Source organism: Coturnix japonica, chromosome 3, assembly GCF_054131305.1.
Source record: "Coturnix japonica strain WE chromosome 3, WE-NBRP24, whole genome shotgun sequence".
In the NCBI taxonomy this organism is placed as follows: Eukaryota; Metazoa; Chordata; class Aves; order Galliformes; family Phasianidae; genus Coturnix; species Coturnix japonica.
In genome coordinates this window covers 55,597,609-55,615,122 of record NC_140665.1, presented here as the reverse complement: position 1 = coordinate 55,615,122, position 17,514 = coordinate 55,597,609, and the positions used below count along the sequence as shown (strand labels likewise).

The following is a 17,514-nucleotide window of genomic DNA, read 5'->3' as shown; positions in this document are numbered from 1 at the left end:
TTTATGTAGCTAATGTGATTCAGATGCCTGGCACAGCAGACAGTAAACTATGCTGATACTGCCTGAAACGTCCCCTTCCCTTTTAATCTTGTTTGTTTTTAGAAGTCAACAGTTGCCTGCTGACAGTAGCAGTCAGCTTAAATATTTGGTCTCAACTTTGAATCTCAAATTGTTCATGCATCTCCAGGATCTAGTGTCCCATTACTGCCAGCATTATGTATTTCATTGAATGCAGAAAGGCATCGAGGAATTGAAACTGCAACATCAAAATGGGAAGAAAAAAAAATCATTGCAGCTTTCTTCAATGTGAAACTGTTAATGTTAAAAACTGTTAAACACATTAAAATCCCATTTAGTGAATAACAGAATCTAATGAAAATTGGAACAATTCAGTGAATACAAATGTGGGATAATACTGAATGGATGGTTTCTGTGTTTAAATGCTTCTCTTTGTACCAAGGTCTGTTACTTGGTGAAGAGATCTCCCTGTGAACCTAGATAGGAACAGGCATCATTCTCTCAAGTATTTCAAGAATCTTTTCCAGAGGTTCTAATATTAACAAATTAGATATAACTTTCTGACAGCATAATCCCCAATGGTAGTCCCTCCAAAGCTTAGTCTTATACCCAGTCATGACAACATTTGTTGTTCTGCCTGTTACCTGTGGGTTTATGAAACCTTTTTGTTTATTGTCCATCTTCATCATATTTGTATGTTTGTTTTTTAATAAAGCTCAGTTTTTGTCTAAACAAGAGGAGAGAATTCTAGCAGAACTTCCTTTAGGCAAGAAGGTGGTTGGGTTTTTTTTTTGTGTTTTAAACTTTCTTTTCCCATCTTCCCTTTGCCTAAAATTATATAATGTAAGGTACTCATTTTAGGACAATTGCTACTGCCATAAATAGTGGTGATATTTGTTAGATTATAAGAATTGGAAACATAAATATATTATGATTTTTATAGTATGCACTTAGCAGAAAAATCTCCAACTCTCTCCTCCTTGTCATTTGGAAAACTAACAAGACTACTAGTATGAGGTCTTATTCCATGTACGTAACACTTAGATCCTGCTGGACATAGCTGAAATCTTTTTCACAGAGGCTGGCTCTCCAAAATAAAAAGACCTCATATCAAAGATAAGTAATGTAGTATTTTAGAAAGTTGGAGTAGTGTTTTAAAAATGTTAAAAACATTGCTTGGTGTCAAATTCTTTTTATATACAGCCATAATACAAATTGCAACATAGAGCTTGGTGGCCAGGAATAGCCCTCCTTCTAACACAGTCCAGTGAGACTTTAAAATCAATTTTCATCAATGTATGTCTGACCATGGTCTCCCTCACATGATAGCCAAAAAAAAGTAACAAGCCTATGGAAGTAGATTAGGAGAAATAGATAACTTTGAATATCTTCTTTATTATTTTTTTTTCTTTCTGATTAAAAATAATAATAATTAAAAAAAAAAAAAGCTCTAAAACATAAGCAAGCCAACCAATATCAATATATGCTGTTGCATCCAAGTACACAAATACTTTTGTCTAAATCACTGTGTTAACTCTTTCATTTCTGTTACATCCAGACTAAATGATGTTAGCATTGAAGCTGCTGACTATTCTTCAACTGGGAGAAAGCTGGCATCTCCAGTGGAGTTATGTGACTGTCCCCCAGGTTATGATGGTACTTCATGTGAGGTTAGTATCACAATGCAGACTATATATATCAAATGTGCTAACACTGTGATAGCTATAAGGGACCAGCGGCCCTGTGTTGATATTATGTAATAAAAGAACTATCCATTCCTGTTATGAGTTTGGTTTATGTTGTCTAGTTAGCTTTATTTCTAGGTAGCAGTGATATTTGAAATCTAGCGTTCTACACCTCTGTGGTGATTTCTAAGTTGTAAAAAGAAAAGACGTTTCTCTGAACAACAGAAAACAAAACCAGTATTTGGTGCCCTTCAACCGCTTGATGTTATATAAAAATATCAATACTAGAAGAAGGATAGCAGTTATCTGTACTGTACCTAACAAAGTTGGTTCAAATTACCTGAGTTAATGTGGTTAAGTTTCCTCATTTTTTTTTTCTCCAGGGCTTTGCCATTTGCCATGGAATCTTTGTAGATTGTGTTCAGTCCTGTGAGGATTGTTTCCATACATGCTTAACCACAAATTTATTATCTGTCTTCCAGTGTGTTCATGCATGTACACATATGATTAGTCATCTCTTATATGCATAGTTTGGATTAAATAGACAAAAAAAATAAAAAATAAAAAATTCAGAATCTTTGCCTTTAAGGAAATAGACTCAAACACCAAGATGCTCTGCTTCACAAAACCACAAACAGTATGCCATTTACACAGACACTCTAGGCATTTCCTTGTCATCTCTCCTTTTCTTTAAAATCTCCAATGCTTATATGTGATATTTAGGGCCTAGAGTCTAGTTTCATGCCAAATGTGCGTGCTTCTTGCTGAGGCTAGATAAACACTAATCTAGAAAGAAGACTTGAGGAAACAAATAGATATCCCTTTCACTTCCAAAATGGTACAGGCAGGGGAAAAAAGTAGAATATTGCCTACCTAAAATTAAAAATTAATTTTAAGTTAATTGTCTGTTCGATTGTTTGAGACCAAAAGTAGAACAAAATGTCATTGTGCTTCACACATTTGTTTTTTTGGTTTGTTTTTTTCCTTTGATTTTAATTAAATTCAGATTTTTTGTGGTGATTTCCAAGAAAAATAATTGTAAAGGCCCAAACAATTGGAAAGACACATATTCCAGTACCTACTTTTGCATTTGAAGCTGTGAGTCTTGAGTAAGGTTCCTGACTTGGTGTTGCTGAAGTTCTCTGTCTGACACTGGGCTCAACTTGATGTTCTTAAAAGTCTTTTCCAACCTAAAAGATTCTATAATTCTAGGATTCAGTGCTAAACCTTCTGTCCAGTTCAAAACAGCCCATAAATTCTGATTCATTTTTAAGATCATACCTGAAAACAAAAAGATTGTATGTAGACAGCAGCAAATTTAAAGACTATGTTGTGAGAAGGTGTACTCCTTGGTGCTTGTTCTACATGCAGGCTACGTGCTACTACAGACTCCATGAATTAAACTACAAAGGTTGCTCTCAAAGTAAAGCCTTATGTTATGGCAGTAGAAGTTGAACCTTCCCACCAATATTCCGTTACATTCTGTTGCTATATGACAGATGGCAGCAGAGGGGCACTCTGACCAAATGACGTCTGACATGGAAGAGCATATGAAGGAAAGATGTATCCTTGAATTCCTCTATCTGGAAAAAAATTGCATCCACTGACATTCATTGACCCTTGCTGGATGTTTAAGAGGACTGAACAGTGGATGTAAACACAATGAGGTGGTAGGTGGTGTGTTTCAGGAGTGGTGACAGTGACATGCAAGATAAGCTGTGTTCTGGATGAACCTACACAGCTGTCACACCATGAAAGAACACCTCAATCAGCTAACCTACATATATCAATGGATTGCAACCAGGGAACTGTTTATGGAGATGAATATACCTTCATTTTGTTGGAAATAATGCTGGCAACATAGAAATCTCATAAAGTTTGTACTAGGTGGATCCCACAGATTCTCACATAGGAACAGAAAGAACATCAAAAGATTGTCAGGACGTACTGAAGGGATTGTGTCATTACCAGTGACAAGACCAGTGTTGACCATATGTCAACAGTATGAGTTAAAATCGTTACTGAAGTTCATGAAGTGGCATCATGCGAATTCTTCTTCAAAGAAGAAGCTCAAGATGCAACTCTCTGTGGGTAAAGTGATATGCACTATCCTTTTGGGAAAGGAAAAGAATGACCCTTCTGGATTTCTTGGAACCTGGGCAAACCATCAAGTTTGGTCACTATATTGCAGTGCTGTCCAAGCTGAAGGCTTAAACTTCCAAAGTGAGTCCACAGAAGTAGACAACCTTTCTTTTGCATTATGAAGTTTGAAGATGTAGTCTTAGTTAGACTATCCTACCACACCCACCATATAGTCCATATTTGGTGCCATGTGACTTCTGTCTGTTCAGATCAGTGAAAGATGGATTTTCCTAGCTACAATGTCATTGTTGCAGCTGTGAAACAGTGAATCACATCTGCCATTATAGATTTTTATGAGCATGGTATACAGGCTCTTGCACATCACTGGTAAAAATGCAAAGCTTATGGTGGTTACTATGTTGAAAAATAATATCTTGCAGCTGAGAATTTGCTCTATCTAATGGTTTTCTTTATATCTGTAGTAGTTTCCATGGAAATGAATAGATGGCATTACTTTTGGAGTGACCTATGTATTTTGTATTCCCTACCCCTAGATTGGAATTCCTACCAGAACTGAAGACCAAAAAGATATGATAGGCTTCTGCCTGAATATACTCATTGAATTTCAGAGCACTTTTGTTCAGCTCAGAAATGCCATTTCACAAAGCTGGCCTATTTTAGGATAGAAAGACAGTGAAAAGTTTTCATTTCCAAGCATTTATTCACAGATTAATTTCTCACGAGTCTTTTGTAGCAGAGGTTCTATGTATATCATATGTGGAATATTTGTGCTTGACAGATAAAAATGTGGAAATATTTTTCTCTTCTGAGTAGGTGGCTTTGCTTTTTATAACAAGAATAGGAAAGGAAAAAAAAGCAAGGTTTTCAATTCCCATATAAACTATCAGTTAAGAAAGAATGCAACCATAATTTGAAATTGTGGAATTATTTAGAATGCTGTTTCTTTTTCTTCCAGACACTACTGGACTTATGCAATAATTCTTCCCGTTTTAACCAACCACAGTGTTATTTTTACTGAATCTATGCAGGATTTCAGTTGCATTTTCTTTTCATCATAAAATTTTACATATCTGTTTGTTTCCTGGGTAATAATATTGTGGTACCTGGTATACATACTGCAGCAAAGAAGACAATCGCTATTTACTTATTTTCTTTATATGAATGTTTTGGCATTATCAGTATTCAGAAAACAACCATTACAATTTAAAGCGTGCTGTCTCTTGTGAGATTGTTCCATTACACATACTTGGAATTTATTTTCTGTAAGATTCTGTTTGAAGGAAATTGTTAAGTTTTTGCTGGTATGTCTGAGAACTGAACACATAATTTCATGAGCTTAGGTAAAACAGACAAAATTTTAGATTTCAAATACTGTTGATATGTGACAGTTACTTTGTTCTATTTATGTGAATCTTAATTATTTGTCTAATTGCTCTTCTCTACTGGATTTATTCCTTTTCTATTTGCTCCTTTGCTTTCCCAATGGAAGAATTTATGTTTAATTTGTACTGCTATGACAGTCAGGCAGGAAAGTCAGAACTTTCCTGGCTATTGGATTTTATGTCTTTTCTTAAAATTGTTATCTGCAATCTTTTATTTTAAGTCTGTTTCAAGATTTGCTATTCTGTGTCTAAGCCCTTTAGTATTAGTAACAGTTGGAAAATGAAAAAAAGTTCAGGGATATATATGTTTTTTAAATAATCTTTTCAGTTCATCTTCAAATTGCTTATACATTTAGCAGGGGGGAAAATAAATGAAAAAAAAGAAAACCAACAGAATATTGTTTTTATTTTTGTGAAGGAGAATCTTCTTGTTATCTCCTTGTAGAGTGTGTGTAAAGGGGAAGGAATTTGCTTTATTAGAGGATGCTTTCAGTAGTCTATCTCTTTATATTAACCAGGTGCCCCTTTGGCATACCCTTTTTATGTTATACAACACGTTTGGGTCATGTGAGCAATCTTGTTGAGGAAGGATGGTTCAGAAAAACTATAAGCCATTTGTGAGTTATATGTTAAGGAAGAATGGTGCCTGACATCACAGGATGAAGAAGCAGAATAGCTGCATTTTCAGTGATGAATCATGTTTGTATGATATCACTAGCCCTGCTTTTCCTGGTTTAAATATTGCACTTAGATTAAAAAAAGAAAAGAAACAATTTCTAGTCAAAAGTGTAGTTCTATTACCAGGCTGTGATTAGACTGTGTTTTAATTGCTCTTTACCGCTGAGCTTCTCATAAGAGTTTTTTGTTGTTTAGGGGTTACTTTTTGCTTCTTCCATCTCCTTCAGTATTTTGCCTTCAGGCTATTTTTGGTCTGTAGCTCTTGCTTTGATGCTGTCATATTTTAATTCTTCATTTCTCTGTTTTATTTTACCACTTCAGAAGAATGATCAAGTTAAGGCTTCCTCTAACCTCACATCTGCAAATGCTAGGGTCAATGCAAAGCCACAGCACTAATAAGAACAAATTCCTAGAGAAATGTTGGTGTTTCTATTCATTTGACAAGGATGTATTTTTGTGTGCGTGTATCAAATTTTAATTACGTTTTAAAACTCCTTTTCCCCATTCAAACGATCTGTTGTATGTTTTCCCTGCAGTATTGCTGGCCACAACACAGACGCGTGAATGGCACAATCTTTGGTGGAGTCTGCATGCCATGTACATGCTTTGGTCATGCAGAATCATGTGATGATATCACAGGGGAATGCCTGGTAAGTTACCTTCATATAGAAAGCCTGGTGAACCTCAGCAAAATCAATTCAATATGCAAGCATAATTGACTTAACCACCTCTGAGACCTGGAATATCTAAACAGAGAGAAAAAGAAAGATCTTTATGTTGAACTGTTGCTGAAGTAAAGATTAAATCCCCTCTTTCCAAGAAATTGTAGCTTCTACAAGTAAACAAAATGAATTTTTAATTACATAGGAATTATGTTTTGAAAGTGAATCAATAGCACAAAATATGGCATGCAGAAGACAGTAAACATAGTGTTCTTTCAGGCAAAATTTATATCCCCCTTTTTCTTGTTCTCTGTATTATTATTTTTTTATGCTACACTTTATGGTATCTAGCAGATAAAATTGTAAATTCTGTTCCAGCATGATATGAAGATATTATTATTATCTTCATTTAAATTCTTACTAAATCTTGGGGGGGTGGGGGGGGGCGGGGGAGAGGGAGGGGAAGTATTTAATGAATTATAAAGAAGTAAAAGAAAATTGTGGCTAAATCAACTTTTTTCCTCATAGCACATGGAGAGTTTATCAGGAGTTACCTATTCAGGACTTAAAATCCAGGATGTTACCCATAGCCAGCATACTAACGTACTGCTACTTCCAGCCTATTTGGTAGCCTTTTGGAATGGGTGATTTATGCTGAAAAGGCTGCTCTGACTAACTCAAGTGCGTTCTAGTTTCATATTGTCTGACAAGGCACAAAGCTTGAAGCATTTCTCATTTCATTAGTCTTGCAGAAACACAATTTGAGCCATTGCCAGATTAGTGGGATATCACACTCTCATTTCCCTGCAGAATTTCTAGCAGACTCTGTATTGTGCATGTTTCTAAATGTTCCCTTTTATTTCCCCAAGAAAAAGCAGATGGGAAAAGTCCAAAATGAAAATTCAGGCTTATATTTTTCAATGTAATTTGGCATTTAGAATTATTGCTGGTCTTCCTGTTTTCCCCATACAAGATATTCAATTGCACTGTAGTACAAAACAAGACATCCTTAATGTGTAGATCAGTGAGTTTTTCAAATTACTTTTTCATGAATAGAAGCTTAAAATGATTCGCAATTTAATTACACTGTAAGACTTAAAGAAGCACCAAGGACAAAAAAAAAAACACTTACAACATAACAGTCATGTTTTGAATCCTTCCATTGCATGCTGTGTAAATATTTATGTCTAGTGTAATAGGGATTTGCATTTCTTGATAAAGATAGAATTTATTGCATTAATGATTTTAGCCTCCACCTATGACAGTTTTAACAGCAGTGTTAAAACATTTCTGTTAACAGAAATGAAAGTTACATCCTAACTCCTGACTATTTTGTGTCAGGGACCATAGCCAGATGGAGTTCTGAGGTTGCTTTCCTTCTGCATCCTCAAGTTTTAGCCCTTGATTGAACGAGTTCTTTATTTTATTCTCTTGCACCAGCCTGGATGTGAGACAAATTTGTAGAGTTCCATACTGTATTATTTTTGCAATTCCAGCTGATGTTAACTATTGACTGAGATAGCAGTGTTCCCCCTTCCAGCATTTCAAGGACTGCTGTTGTAAGGACAACAGTGCTGAGGAGGAAGTGGAAAATAACTAGCTGTAAATGTACTGTAGTTTGTGCATGCTATCACATATTCTGTATTTCTTTTTTCCTGTCTGAGCTTATGCTAGATCATTCTGTAAAGAGGAGCACAGGGAGCCTTAGACCAGGTCTGGATTTTCTTGCAGCTTACTTTGAAAACACTGTAAATGAAGTTAGATTGGTTAGTATCCATGCAGGCTATTAAATACTGCTATTCAATTTGGTTCATAAGCCTTTTGAAGTGAAAGAGGGAGAAGTCTGAATGCTGAAAAAGAGAAGTGTTTCACATCAAAGGCATTATTTCTATTGAGGTTTACACAGCCTTTTGGCCTCCTTATTATTATTCATGGTGTTTTTTCAGCAATACAGCAGACAATTTACGCATCTAATTTACTGATATGATGCTTTTTTACTCTTCCTTAGCTTTGAAATGTAGTTGAAAAGCAGCTGAAACACATTTTTGACTTGTGATGAAAGCTCAAATCATCTGCTTTGACATAGGCCTGTATAGAAAGCTCATTTTAACGCATATCTTGTAGTAACCTGTAAAGCCCTTTGATCCCGCAGCAACCATATAGAGAGATGTGTAGTATATAATTCTCATTACCATTGTGGTAAACATAACTTGTTTGGTACATAGGACAAGTTCTAGCATACAGAATCATCCTTCTGTAATTTTACATACAGACTTTAATGGTAGTTTTAGAAGAATGATGAAACTTAATCCTTGTGAAGAGCAAAAAAACATTCCAAGGTGTTTCATTCATGGCAACGTATTACATTCTCACTAGTAAGAAAAGAGAAAACATATTTTTTGTACTTTGAGTTGTGCTGAAATTACTAAGAGGGAAGTCCTCGGCTGTATCCATTTTCTGTCTGATTCATTTGTATATAAGCAGCATATACTGTGTAGACTGAGGATAGTGGTAGTCAAGCTTTTGAAAGTTTTCTTTGTACAAGCAATATTTTCAGATACACAGAAACAAATAATGGATCCTCAGCAAAATTCAGGGTAGGCCATACCACAAGTGAAAAATATTATGTAAAGCCTGTGCAACGCTCTTGATTGTAATACCAGGAAAGGAAATTGTTGATGTAATTTTGACATTACAGTAGGTTGAAAATGCCTGAAGAGCACATTCATGCTCTCAAACAGATAATAAAATGATTCTATGAGTAGAAAAATGTATTAAAATAGATATAGTTGTGTATCTTCATTTTCTTTAACTATCAACTTCACTGTCTGTCTATGTGACAAATATACTCCAAGACTGGGCTGCAACATGCCAAAGCACTAACCAGAGAGTTGGTCATACTCCCTGATTAGTTTTAATTTCATCACTAGCCTTCTATTTTAATAATGTATATAGTCATACACTCAGCTGCAGTCCCAGATAAGCAGATGAGTTTTTTTCAGTGTGAACTTAAGCTTCCTTGACACTATGCATACAGATTTCCACTTGGTTTCTTCCAAGCTTGGAAAGCCGTCTCAGTAGGAAGTGTTAAAAATGCACTCCAGCAATAAAGTCTTTGGGCAAGAAAGTCTGATTCATGCATAAATTTTTTAATGAAAATGAATTCCACAATCTTGCTTGTTCAGAGGCTAAGTGAAGTTTGATGGTGTTTGGATATAAAAGAGATCCAGAAAAATGGATGCCTTCAAAATAATTCAAGATCTAGTCAATCAAATTTGAAGGCATAAAGATTTCAGCATAAACTAATTCCTGGTCATAAAGTCTGAGAATCTGTGGAATGGAGCACTGACTTTTATTTACTTATTTTTTATTAAAACCACCAGCTAAATGTGTTAGAATGAATTGTAGTTCCAAGGGGAATATATCTGCAGTTAAGGACAGTTGTTTATGATTATCTTCATACCGAGTCTCATGATATGTTAAAAAAAATATGAATATTCATGCAAACATGAAATTAAGACTTACTTCATAGTTTTAAGTCATTACTGTACATTTGACAGGTTTCAAACTGAGATTAGACCAGTTAATATGAAGGAAACACAGATTTTATATTTTTTATTTTTTTTGCGAGTATTGATAATCCCTTTAGAAGGGCTAATAACTCACCTATTTTAGCAAGGTGATCTGCAAATTTGGCAAGTGAGTATAAAAGTTAGTGCATCACTTAACAGGCAAGGTATGTCACATGTACACTGTCTAAATGTTGTTCTTTGTCCTATAAAATCAAGACCGAACTGGGGAGAAAAGTAAGACTGCACAAGATTGTTGTTTTTTAATCTATAGTCACAATGAGGGAGAAGGTGGATGTACAGATCTGATTTTAAGGAGAGCTAGATGGCACATAGAAACAGCTAGAGTTAGGTTTTAAGAAAATAATTCATCAAAGAGAAGGTTGTCAGCTCTTTGTAATGTGAATTGCTTTCTCTAAAAATTGAAGGATTTTTGTTGCTTTCTTTATTTCCTTAGAAAAAGAAGCAGCTGCAAATAACACCCTGTAAGCTTTAAAATGTTGTATTAGTTCCCCTTGCTTTAATAACATCCTTGACATGTAAGCAGTTCATATTCTTAAAAAACATAAAGATATGTCTGAGCTCAACACAAAAGAAGAATCCATTATTTTTCAGAATAAGTACAAATAATTTGACATAATGCTTTTTAAAAAATGAATTGTAAAGGGTTTTTCCATCTGTAAGATTGAAATTATTTTTTTTATATCTTTTAAAAGCATATTTTAACGTTCGCAGTTACTTTTTAAGTATGCCCTGCAGATTCTTTTCAAATATAGCACTTAAAGTAACAATCAAATGGACTTAAATGACCTAATGAAATAGGATTTAACCCAGCTGAAGGATCTAAAGACATACTTGTATTTGACTAGAAGTCTCAATTGTTGGTATTAGTGCACAATCTATCAAATGTCTGACAATTTAATATGCTGACTAATGCTTTCATTTCAAAGAAACACAGATTTTATGTACACACAAGCAATAAATATGCACACTTTATAAATAAACAGTAATTCTGGAGACAGGTGCTTCTGTCAACAGTATGCCTATGACTAAAAAGAAGTACAGTGATTATTCAGCTGCCCAAATACATGGCACCAGCTCTGCGGAGTACAGAGCAAAATCTTTATTTCCATACTGTTAACATTCTGTTCATTAGAACAGTGCCATTTTCTTTACCCTCTACTGATGGTATGTTATGTTTCAGGCAGTAATACTGTTAAGTGTATCAGCAGCATATCCATGACTTTTTTTGTAAGTGGTAGAACAGTTTTACAGATGTTCTTCAAAATGTTTTAATGAAAATAATGAGGTTAAAAATACCTACACATATTAACAAAACTTAAGGATTTTAAAGCAGCGGTTTCAGATGTAGGGTGAGCCAGAGATTCTAGAATTGATCTGGAGCCTTACGCGTTATCTAAACTTCATCAGATTGCATTCCATTTAATAAAATCTATTTTGTGGCATTCACCTTGTCTTTTTCAAGTTGTCATTTGCTTTTTCAATCTATATCTGAGCGCAACAAGTCAGAATTTAGCAGTCAAATTAAATTTGCTATTTCTCTGTTTGCTTTGTAAGGGATGTGTTTGAGCGATGTGTAACAAATAATATTTTATATTACATATTCTAATAGTCTAGTGTGATAATATTTGGGAGGAAATAAAAAAGTACAGAAAAGTTTGGGCCAGAAAGCTACTTGTCCCTGACAGGGGGACCAGCACAATAGGAAGATGTTACAAAAGAAATATGAGAAATGTTCACCTGTTTCTAAAGATCTAGGCTTACAGAAGAAACTCCACAGAGGATGAATCCCCAACAAGAAATCCTTCCTCAGTGGCAGTCAGCCCTTACATGGGGTCCAAGAGAAGTGGAGCCAGGCTCCAGGTTTTTCAGTTGCACAGGTGACTTGCTTCCACCTGTGCTCCCATGACTGGCTGGGTCATGTCTTCAGGTGGTTCAGGCTGTGACTCAGCAGTTCCCATACAATAATTTTCTAAATTTGTTAAGGATGCTGTCAAATTGTTTAGGATTTTTTAATCTTTTGAGGTGGAAGGGAAGTATAGAAGGGAATACTTTTCTTTAAACTGTACAGCATGTGTTGTTACCAATCAGCATGAGAAATCTATTCTCAGAGTACTAATTCCCATTCTGTGAAAAAGAGATCATTTAATTTGAGATTAGGCCAAAGAGTATATATGAAAATACAGATCAACTTCTGCTATTTTTGAGGAGAGTATTGGATTCCTGCTTCTAAACCCTAACCTTTCAGATGTTTAGATAATCTGTTTCTTTTATTACAAGACCCAGTCACATGAAAGAATAAAAATTGGCTAGGACCTAATATACGGTATACTTATCCTTGTTTCTACATGAAAAATGTGCTACCCTTCACAAATATATTTAGCTTGCTGCCAGATGTATGCCTTGTAAAATGAACTAACACACATAAATGCAAAATATTCAATTTTATAAATTGCATTATCTGAACTTTATATCTTGGATCAGCGTCTGAGAACAGTAAAAAAAATCTAATCTGTTGCAAGACTGCGGTGCTCAACCTGTTTTGTGATACTCTGAGCACTAGTTTTATTTAAGCAAGCTGAAACACTATTGTTACAATTACATGTTGGAACATTTCTCTGTTTCATATAAAGAAAAAAATATCTGAAATATAACAAAAAGCTGATGTGTGTGAAGCACAAATTCTCATAGCTATTCTCTGGAACTGGTTCTCAGCTGACAACAGAAAATTAGAATGTATCTTGTAAGCTTCATACAAGTCTGTTGAGAGAACAGGTGAGGTGGTTGACATTCAGAAACTTTTCCACACATATGTTTTCTAATTGTGAATTTGTATTTTTTGCCTTCTGTTTAGGACTGCAAACACAACACAGGTGGTTCTTATTGTGATAGATGTCTTCCTGGTTTCTATGGTGATCCTACTAAAGGAACAGCTGAAGACTGTCAGTTGTGTGCTTGCCCACTAAATATACCTTCTAACAAGTAAGATGTATATTTATTATAAATTATACTTTTTCACTTAGTAAATTATATATTCTTTTTGAATTTATATCATTGTACATATATATGAGATTATGTGTGCTTTAAGCAAATAACATATTCTACAGTATAGGCTTTTATTCTCATTTTACAGTCATATAGAGCACTCAGCATTGCTGAGAGACAAAGATCGAGTCTAAAGCTGGACTAGAGTAGACTAGGAAGAAAAATTCTGTATTTTGGATAACTGCTCTTTTCATTGAAAAAAAGACTAGTGTTTGGTTTTGGTTTTTTTGTGCTTTTTTTTTGTGCTTTTTGATAGTAGATTTTTCTAGATTTAAGGTTGAAGTTAACAATTAGATTTTTTTATTTTTTTTTTTGTATAATTGATTTTAGAATCACATTATAGTGATAAGACTGTTATTTCTTCTGCTGGTAATTTTTGTAACATTCAGCAATAATGTTGACTGATGGAAAAAAAAAACTATCGTATCCTGCACTACAACAGAAGAACTGTGGCCAGCAGCTTGAGAGAAATAATTCTCTTGTTCTAATTTACATAGAATGCTACATCCAGGTCTGGGGCCCCCAGCACAAGAAAGATGTATAACTGTTTGAGTAGTATCAGAGCACTACCAAGAAGATGAATAGAGGGCTAGAGTATCTCTGTTAACCGGAGAGACTGAGAGAGTTGGGCTTGTTCAGTTGTCTGGAGATGCGAAGAATGGGGGAAGTGGGAAGCGGAATTCCAGTACTTAAAGAGGGGGAGAATTTACAGAAAAGCTTGAGAGGGTGTTTTTACCAGGGAATGTAGTGATAGAAAAATGTCTTTAAAATAAAAGAGCCTAAATTTAGATAAGGGAGAAATTATTTGTCGCAAAGGTGGTGAGGCACTGACACAGGCTGCGTAGAGAAGCTGTGGATGCCCCATCCCTGGAGGTGCTCAAGGGTTAGATGAGTTCCTGGGCATCCTGATCTAGTGGAAGATACCTCCTGCCCATAATGGGGAGCTTGGAACTGGATGGTCTTTAAGATCCCTTCCAGTTCAAACCGTTCCATGATCATGCTGATTCATTTGTATAACACTAAAACACTAATCAAAAGTATGATCAATTTTCTTTATAAAAAGTTGTTTGTGCTGCTTGCTACCTACAGTTTAAGGCCAACCCGAAACATAGATGAACCAGTTTTTACTCTCTAATAGTTCAAGATAATGCCACAGGCAATAGGATTTTGTCATATTCCTTCTCTGATCAATGCAGTTTTAATCTGACAATTTATGCGCAGGAGTCCGAGGGAATTTTAAGATGGAAGTCTTCTATTATCACAGCTCTATAGTTGGTTTTATTAGCTACACTTGAGTTTATGCTTGCTGCTCAGGCATGATTCCTTTGATGTTCTCATTGCTTTCACATTTCAGAATTTCCCTGCATAGTTAGTTAATCTTCCTATTGTTAGTGAATGCTGTACTGATAAAACAGGAAAAACACTATCACATTTATATCTGGTGCAGATGTGCAACAAACCAAGTCAAATAAATTGAATTCAAGTTTGTATTGGCAAAATGCCTGGAGACTTCTATTATGTATCCATCAGAGTTCTGGCTGCTTTCCTCCTTTTTGAAATTGAATAAGAGTACCCTCTGTAATATTTAGATCTCTTGAAAAACATAGGTACCAAACATGTATAAATGTTATTGAACTATGGACGTCTGAGATTCCCAAGCCCTACAGAATTTAGGCCTACATTAGAAGTCTGCAATAGCTTTAGAAATTTAGAAATGTATTTAGGAATACTAAAATGGAAAAAAAACAAAACTGCGAACCTCCTCAGGCTTTGTGGAACTCATACTGTAAAACTGAAGCTCTTGTTCCTACAATTCTAGGCTTAAATTTGTTTATGAAGGAAAAATGAGGGGTCTATTAAACATTTAAAGTGTTCTCTGAAGACTTAAATTAGTCAGTTTTATACATTACCTTTATAATGTAACTTTAGTTGGCAGTGACCTTTATGTGTTTAGAATAATGTAAGTTATATGAATTATTCAGATTCTTGAATTCATCCTTCATGTGAACAATTGAGAAATTTTCACCAAACACATATCACTATGGAGATGTGATATATGCTATGCTATTCTGCACAGCATAACAAGTGAATAATTTATGTACTAAAATCCTAGAAATGGCTGTTGATATACTCTAACTCCTATAGGATTTAATTTCTAATGTGGCACAACAGGGCATCTGTAGATCTTTAAGCTAAGTACTAGCCATTTGGTATACAGAGAATATTGTCCTTAGAATGAACCTCTGACATGTATTTGTACTAATAAAATAGTGCTGACTTTTATAACAATATCTTATATCTTTATGATATCTGTAGTGTTTTTTACAGTGCTTAACTTTGTCTTTTCCTCTGCAGTGCCATACAAGGCAGAGCAGAAACATTTATCCATTTCAGAAATGTGATGGATTTATTCCAGAGTTAGTTTAAGCTGTTTTATTCTGCTTATTTTCTCCTCTGTTTCCTAATGCCATATACTCAGTTCCTGTAGCCAATCATGAAATTTTGTTCTAAAGCATAGCAGTAATAAGTGACTTGCCAAATGTCAGAAAACAATTCTGGGCAAAATTATGAAATGAAAATTGTGTTTTGTAAATCCTGGGATATATCTTCTTATTTTGTACAAATCTCTGTATTTATACCTATATAGAATCATTAAGGTTAAAAAAGACTGCTAAGGTCATCTAGTCCAATTATTAACCCATCACCACCATGCCCATGAAATGAGTACTTCTTTCTTTTCATTAATTCAACATTCTTACAATGTGTTCCAACATTCTTAGTCTTAATGGGGATTTAAATAATCTGATCTTTTCACAGACATTATCAGATTTCTGTGTATAATTTTTCTGACTAAGTGCAAAAATCTGAGATAAGTACTGCTTATCTTTTGAAGTGGCAAAAAGTTTAATATTTTCTAAATAAACACTACAGAAATGTTATATTTCTAGAACTGAAATGGAACACGTCTCACTCAGCCCATGAAGGTAACAAATAACTTTACAGCTTGTGAACTAGGAAATCTGATAGCTTTCAGGATGTTAATATTTTATTGGAGAATTACATACAATTGCAAATATATTTATTCCAAACAGGTGGTTTCTGTAGCGTATTTCTAAGCTGTTAGAGATCTCTTTCCCCCATCAATCAAATACCTATATGTATACCACTTCTGTTACTATGTCTTAACTGGCGTTCTATTGCTATTTTATGTAAGACTACAAAAAGACTGATGTGGAACCAAAAGAGACTAAGATTCTCTGAAATGTATTTTAACTAATCATTGCATACTGCTTGTTAATAATTAATTACTACTGAATACTGAGATTCTAAATCTCAGTGAGATAAACTCTAATTTTCTCATCTTGCTATCATATATTTCCTTTATAGTGTGCATTTGGAAATTTCTCAGTATGTTAATGCTTAACATTCATATATAGATTGACTCTCAAGTTAAAGAGCAGAAGAAAACTCAGTCTGATCATAATCCCTAAAATACAGAAATTATGCTATTAATGATCATTGATAATAAGTACTTAGTTGTTATAATCTACAATTTATGCATTTGAATTCAGAGTTCTCAGCAGATTTGTGGAAGAGTCAATCTTGAGCAACGCTATGATGAACTTTGATAGCATCTCCATAAAACTTTCCCACATCATTCTTATGAAAGATTGAGATCAGAATGGATGAGCAGCACCCTATTTGAAGTCTCAGGTGCTGCTGATTAGATTTACTGATAATGTGTACTTCAGTTTAAAAATGCATTTATTGCTGTATGCAAGTAGAACTAACAATTATTTATTCAATTGGCTTCTCATATGTACCTGAATATGTTCTTAATTGAATGTCATTGCAAAATAAAACAAACATAATTCTTATTTAAAAGAGGAAAATCCTAATACCTATCTGTGTTTACTGGAACTGACTTGCCCACATTTTTCTTACTGATTTCTGTCTATGGGAAATTGAATTATTTCTTTATGAAAAACTGGGTATTTAGGAAGGATGCTATCCTATAGTAGAAACAGAAGGAAGAGGAACTTAGTTCAGACCATAGGATGGGTGTCTCCTGAGTAACAAAGTCCAATCATCGGCAGATAATTATGTTATGATCCTAATTAATCTCTTCTGGCCTCCCTCTGCCCATTATTTTTTAGAAAGTTTCATTATATACCCTGCTTTAAATTATCCAAGCTCAGACGTTGTCTATTTGTTACTGTAGTAACATAATCTTTTACCTGAATATAACTTCTTTCTGATCTATTTGTTCATTATGTTCTTTCCCAACTTCTGTTTTACTAAGTTATGAAAACCATTTACAGTGTCTTTTTTTCAGCTAGATGCTTTGTTT

At 34.5% G+C, this 17,514-nt stretch overlaps 1 protein-coding gene across 6 annotated transcripts in view; it reads left to right on the top strand.

Annotated features, from left to right (window-relative positions):
• The window catches only part of LAMA2 (laminin subunit alpha 2), a 302,596-nt gene that overhangs the window by 158,943 nt on the left and 126,139 nt on the right, over window positions 1-17,514 (top strand). For all 6 annotated transcript variants that reach the window (XM_085541686.1, XM_085541683.1, XM_085541684.1 and 3 more), the window contains exons 15-17: window positions 1,577-1,688; window positions 6,403-6,516; window positions 12,973-13,100. In XM_085541686.1, coding sequence (XP_085397812.1) covers window positions 1,577-1,688; window positions 6,403-6,516; window positions 12,973-13,100 — 354 coding nt within the window. The remainder of the gene's footprint in view (window positions 1-1,576; window positions 1,689-6,402; window positions 6,517-12,972; window positions 13,101-17,514) is intronic.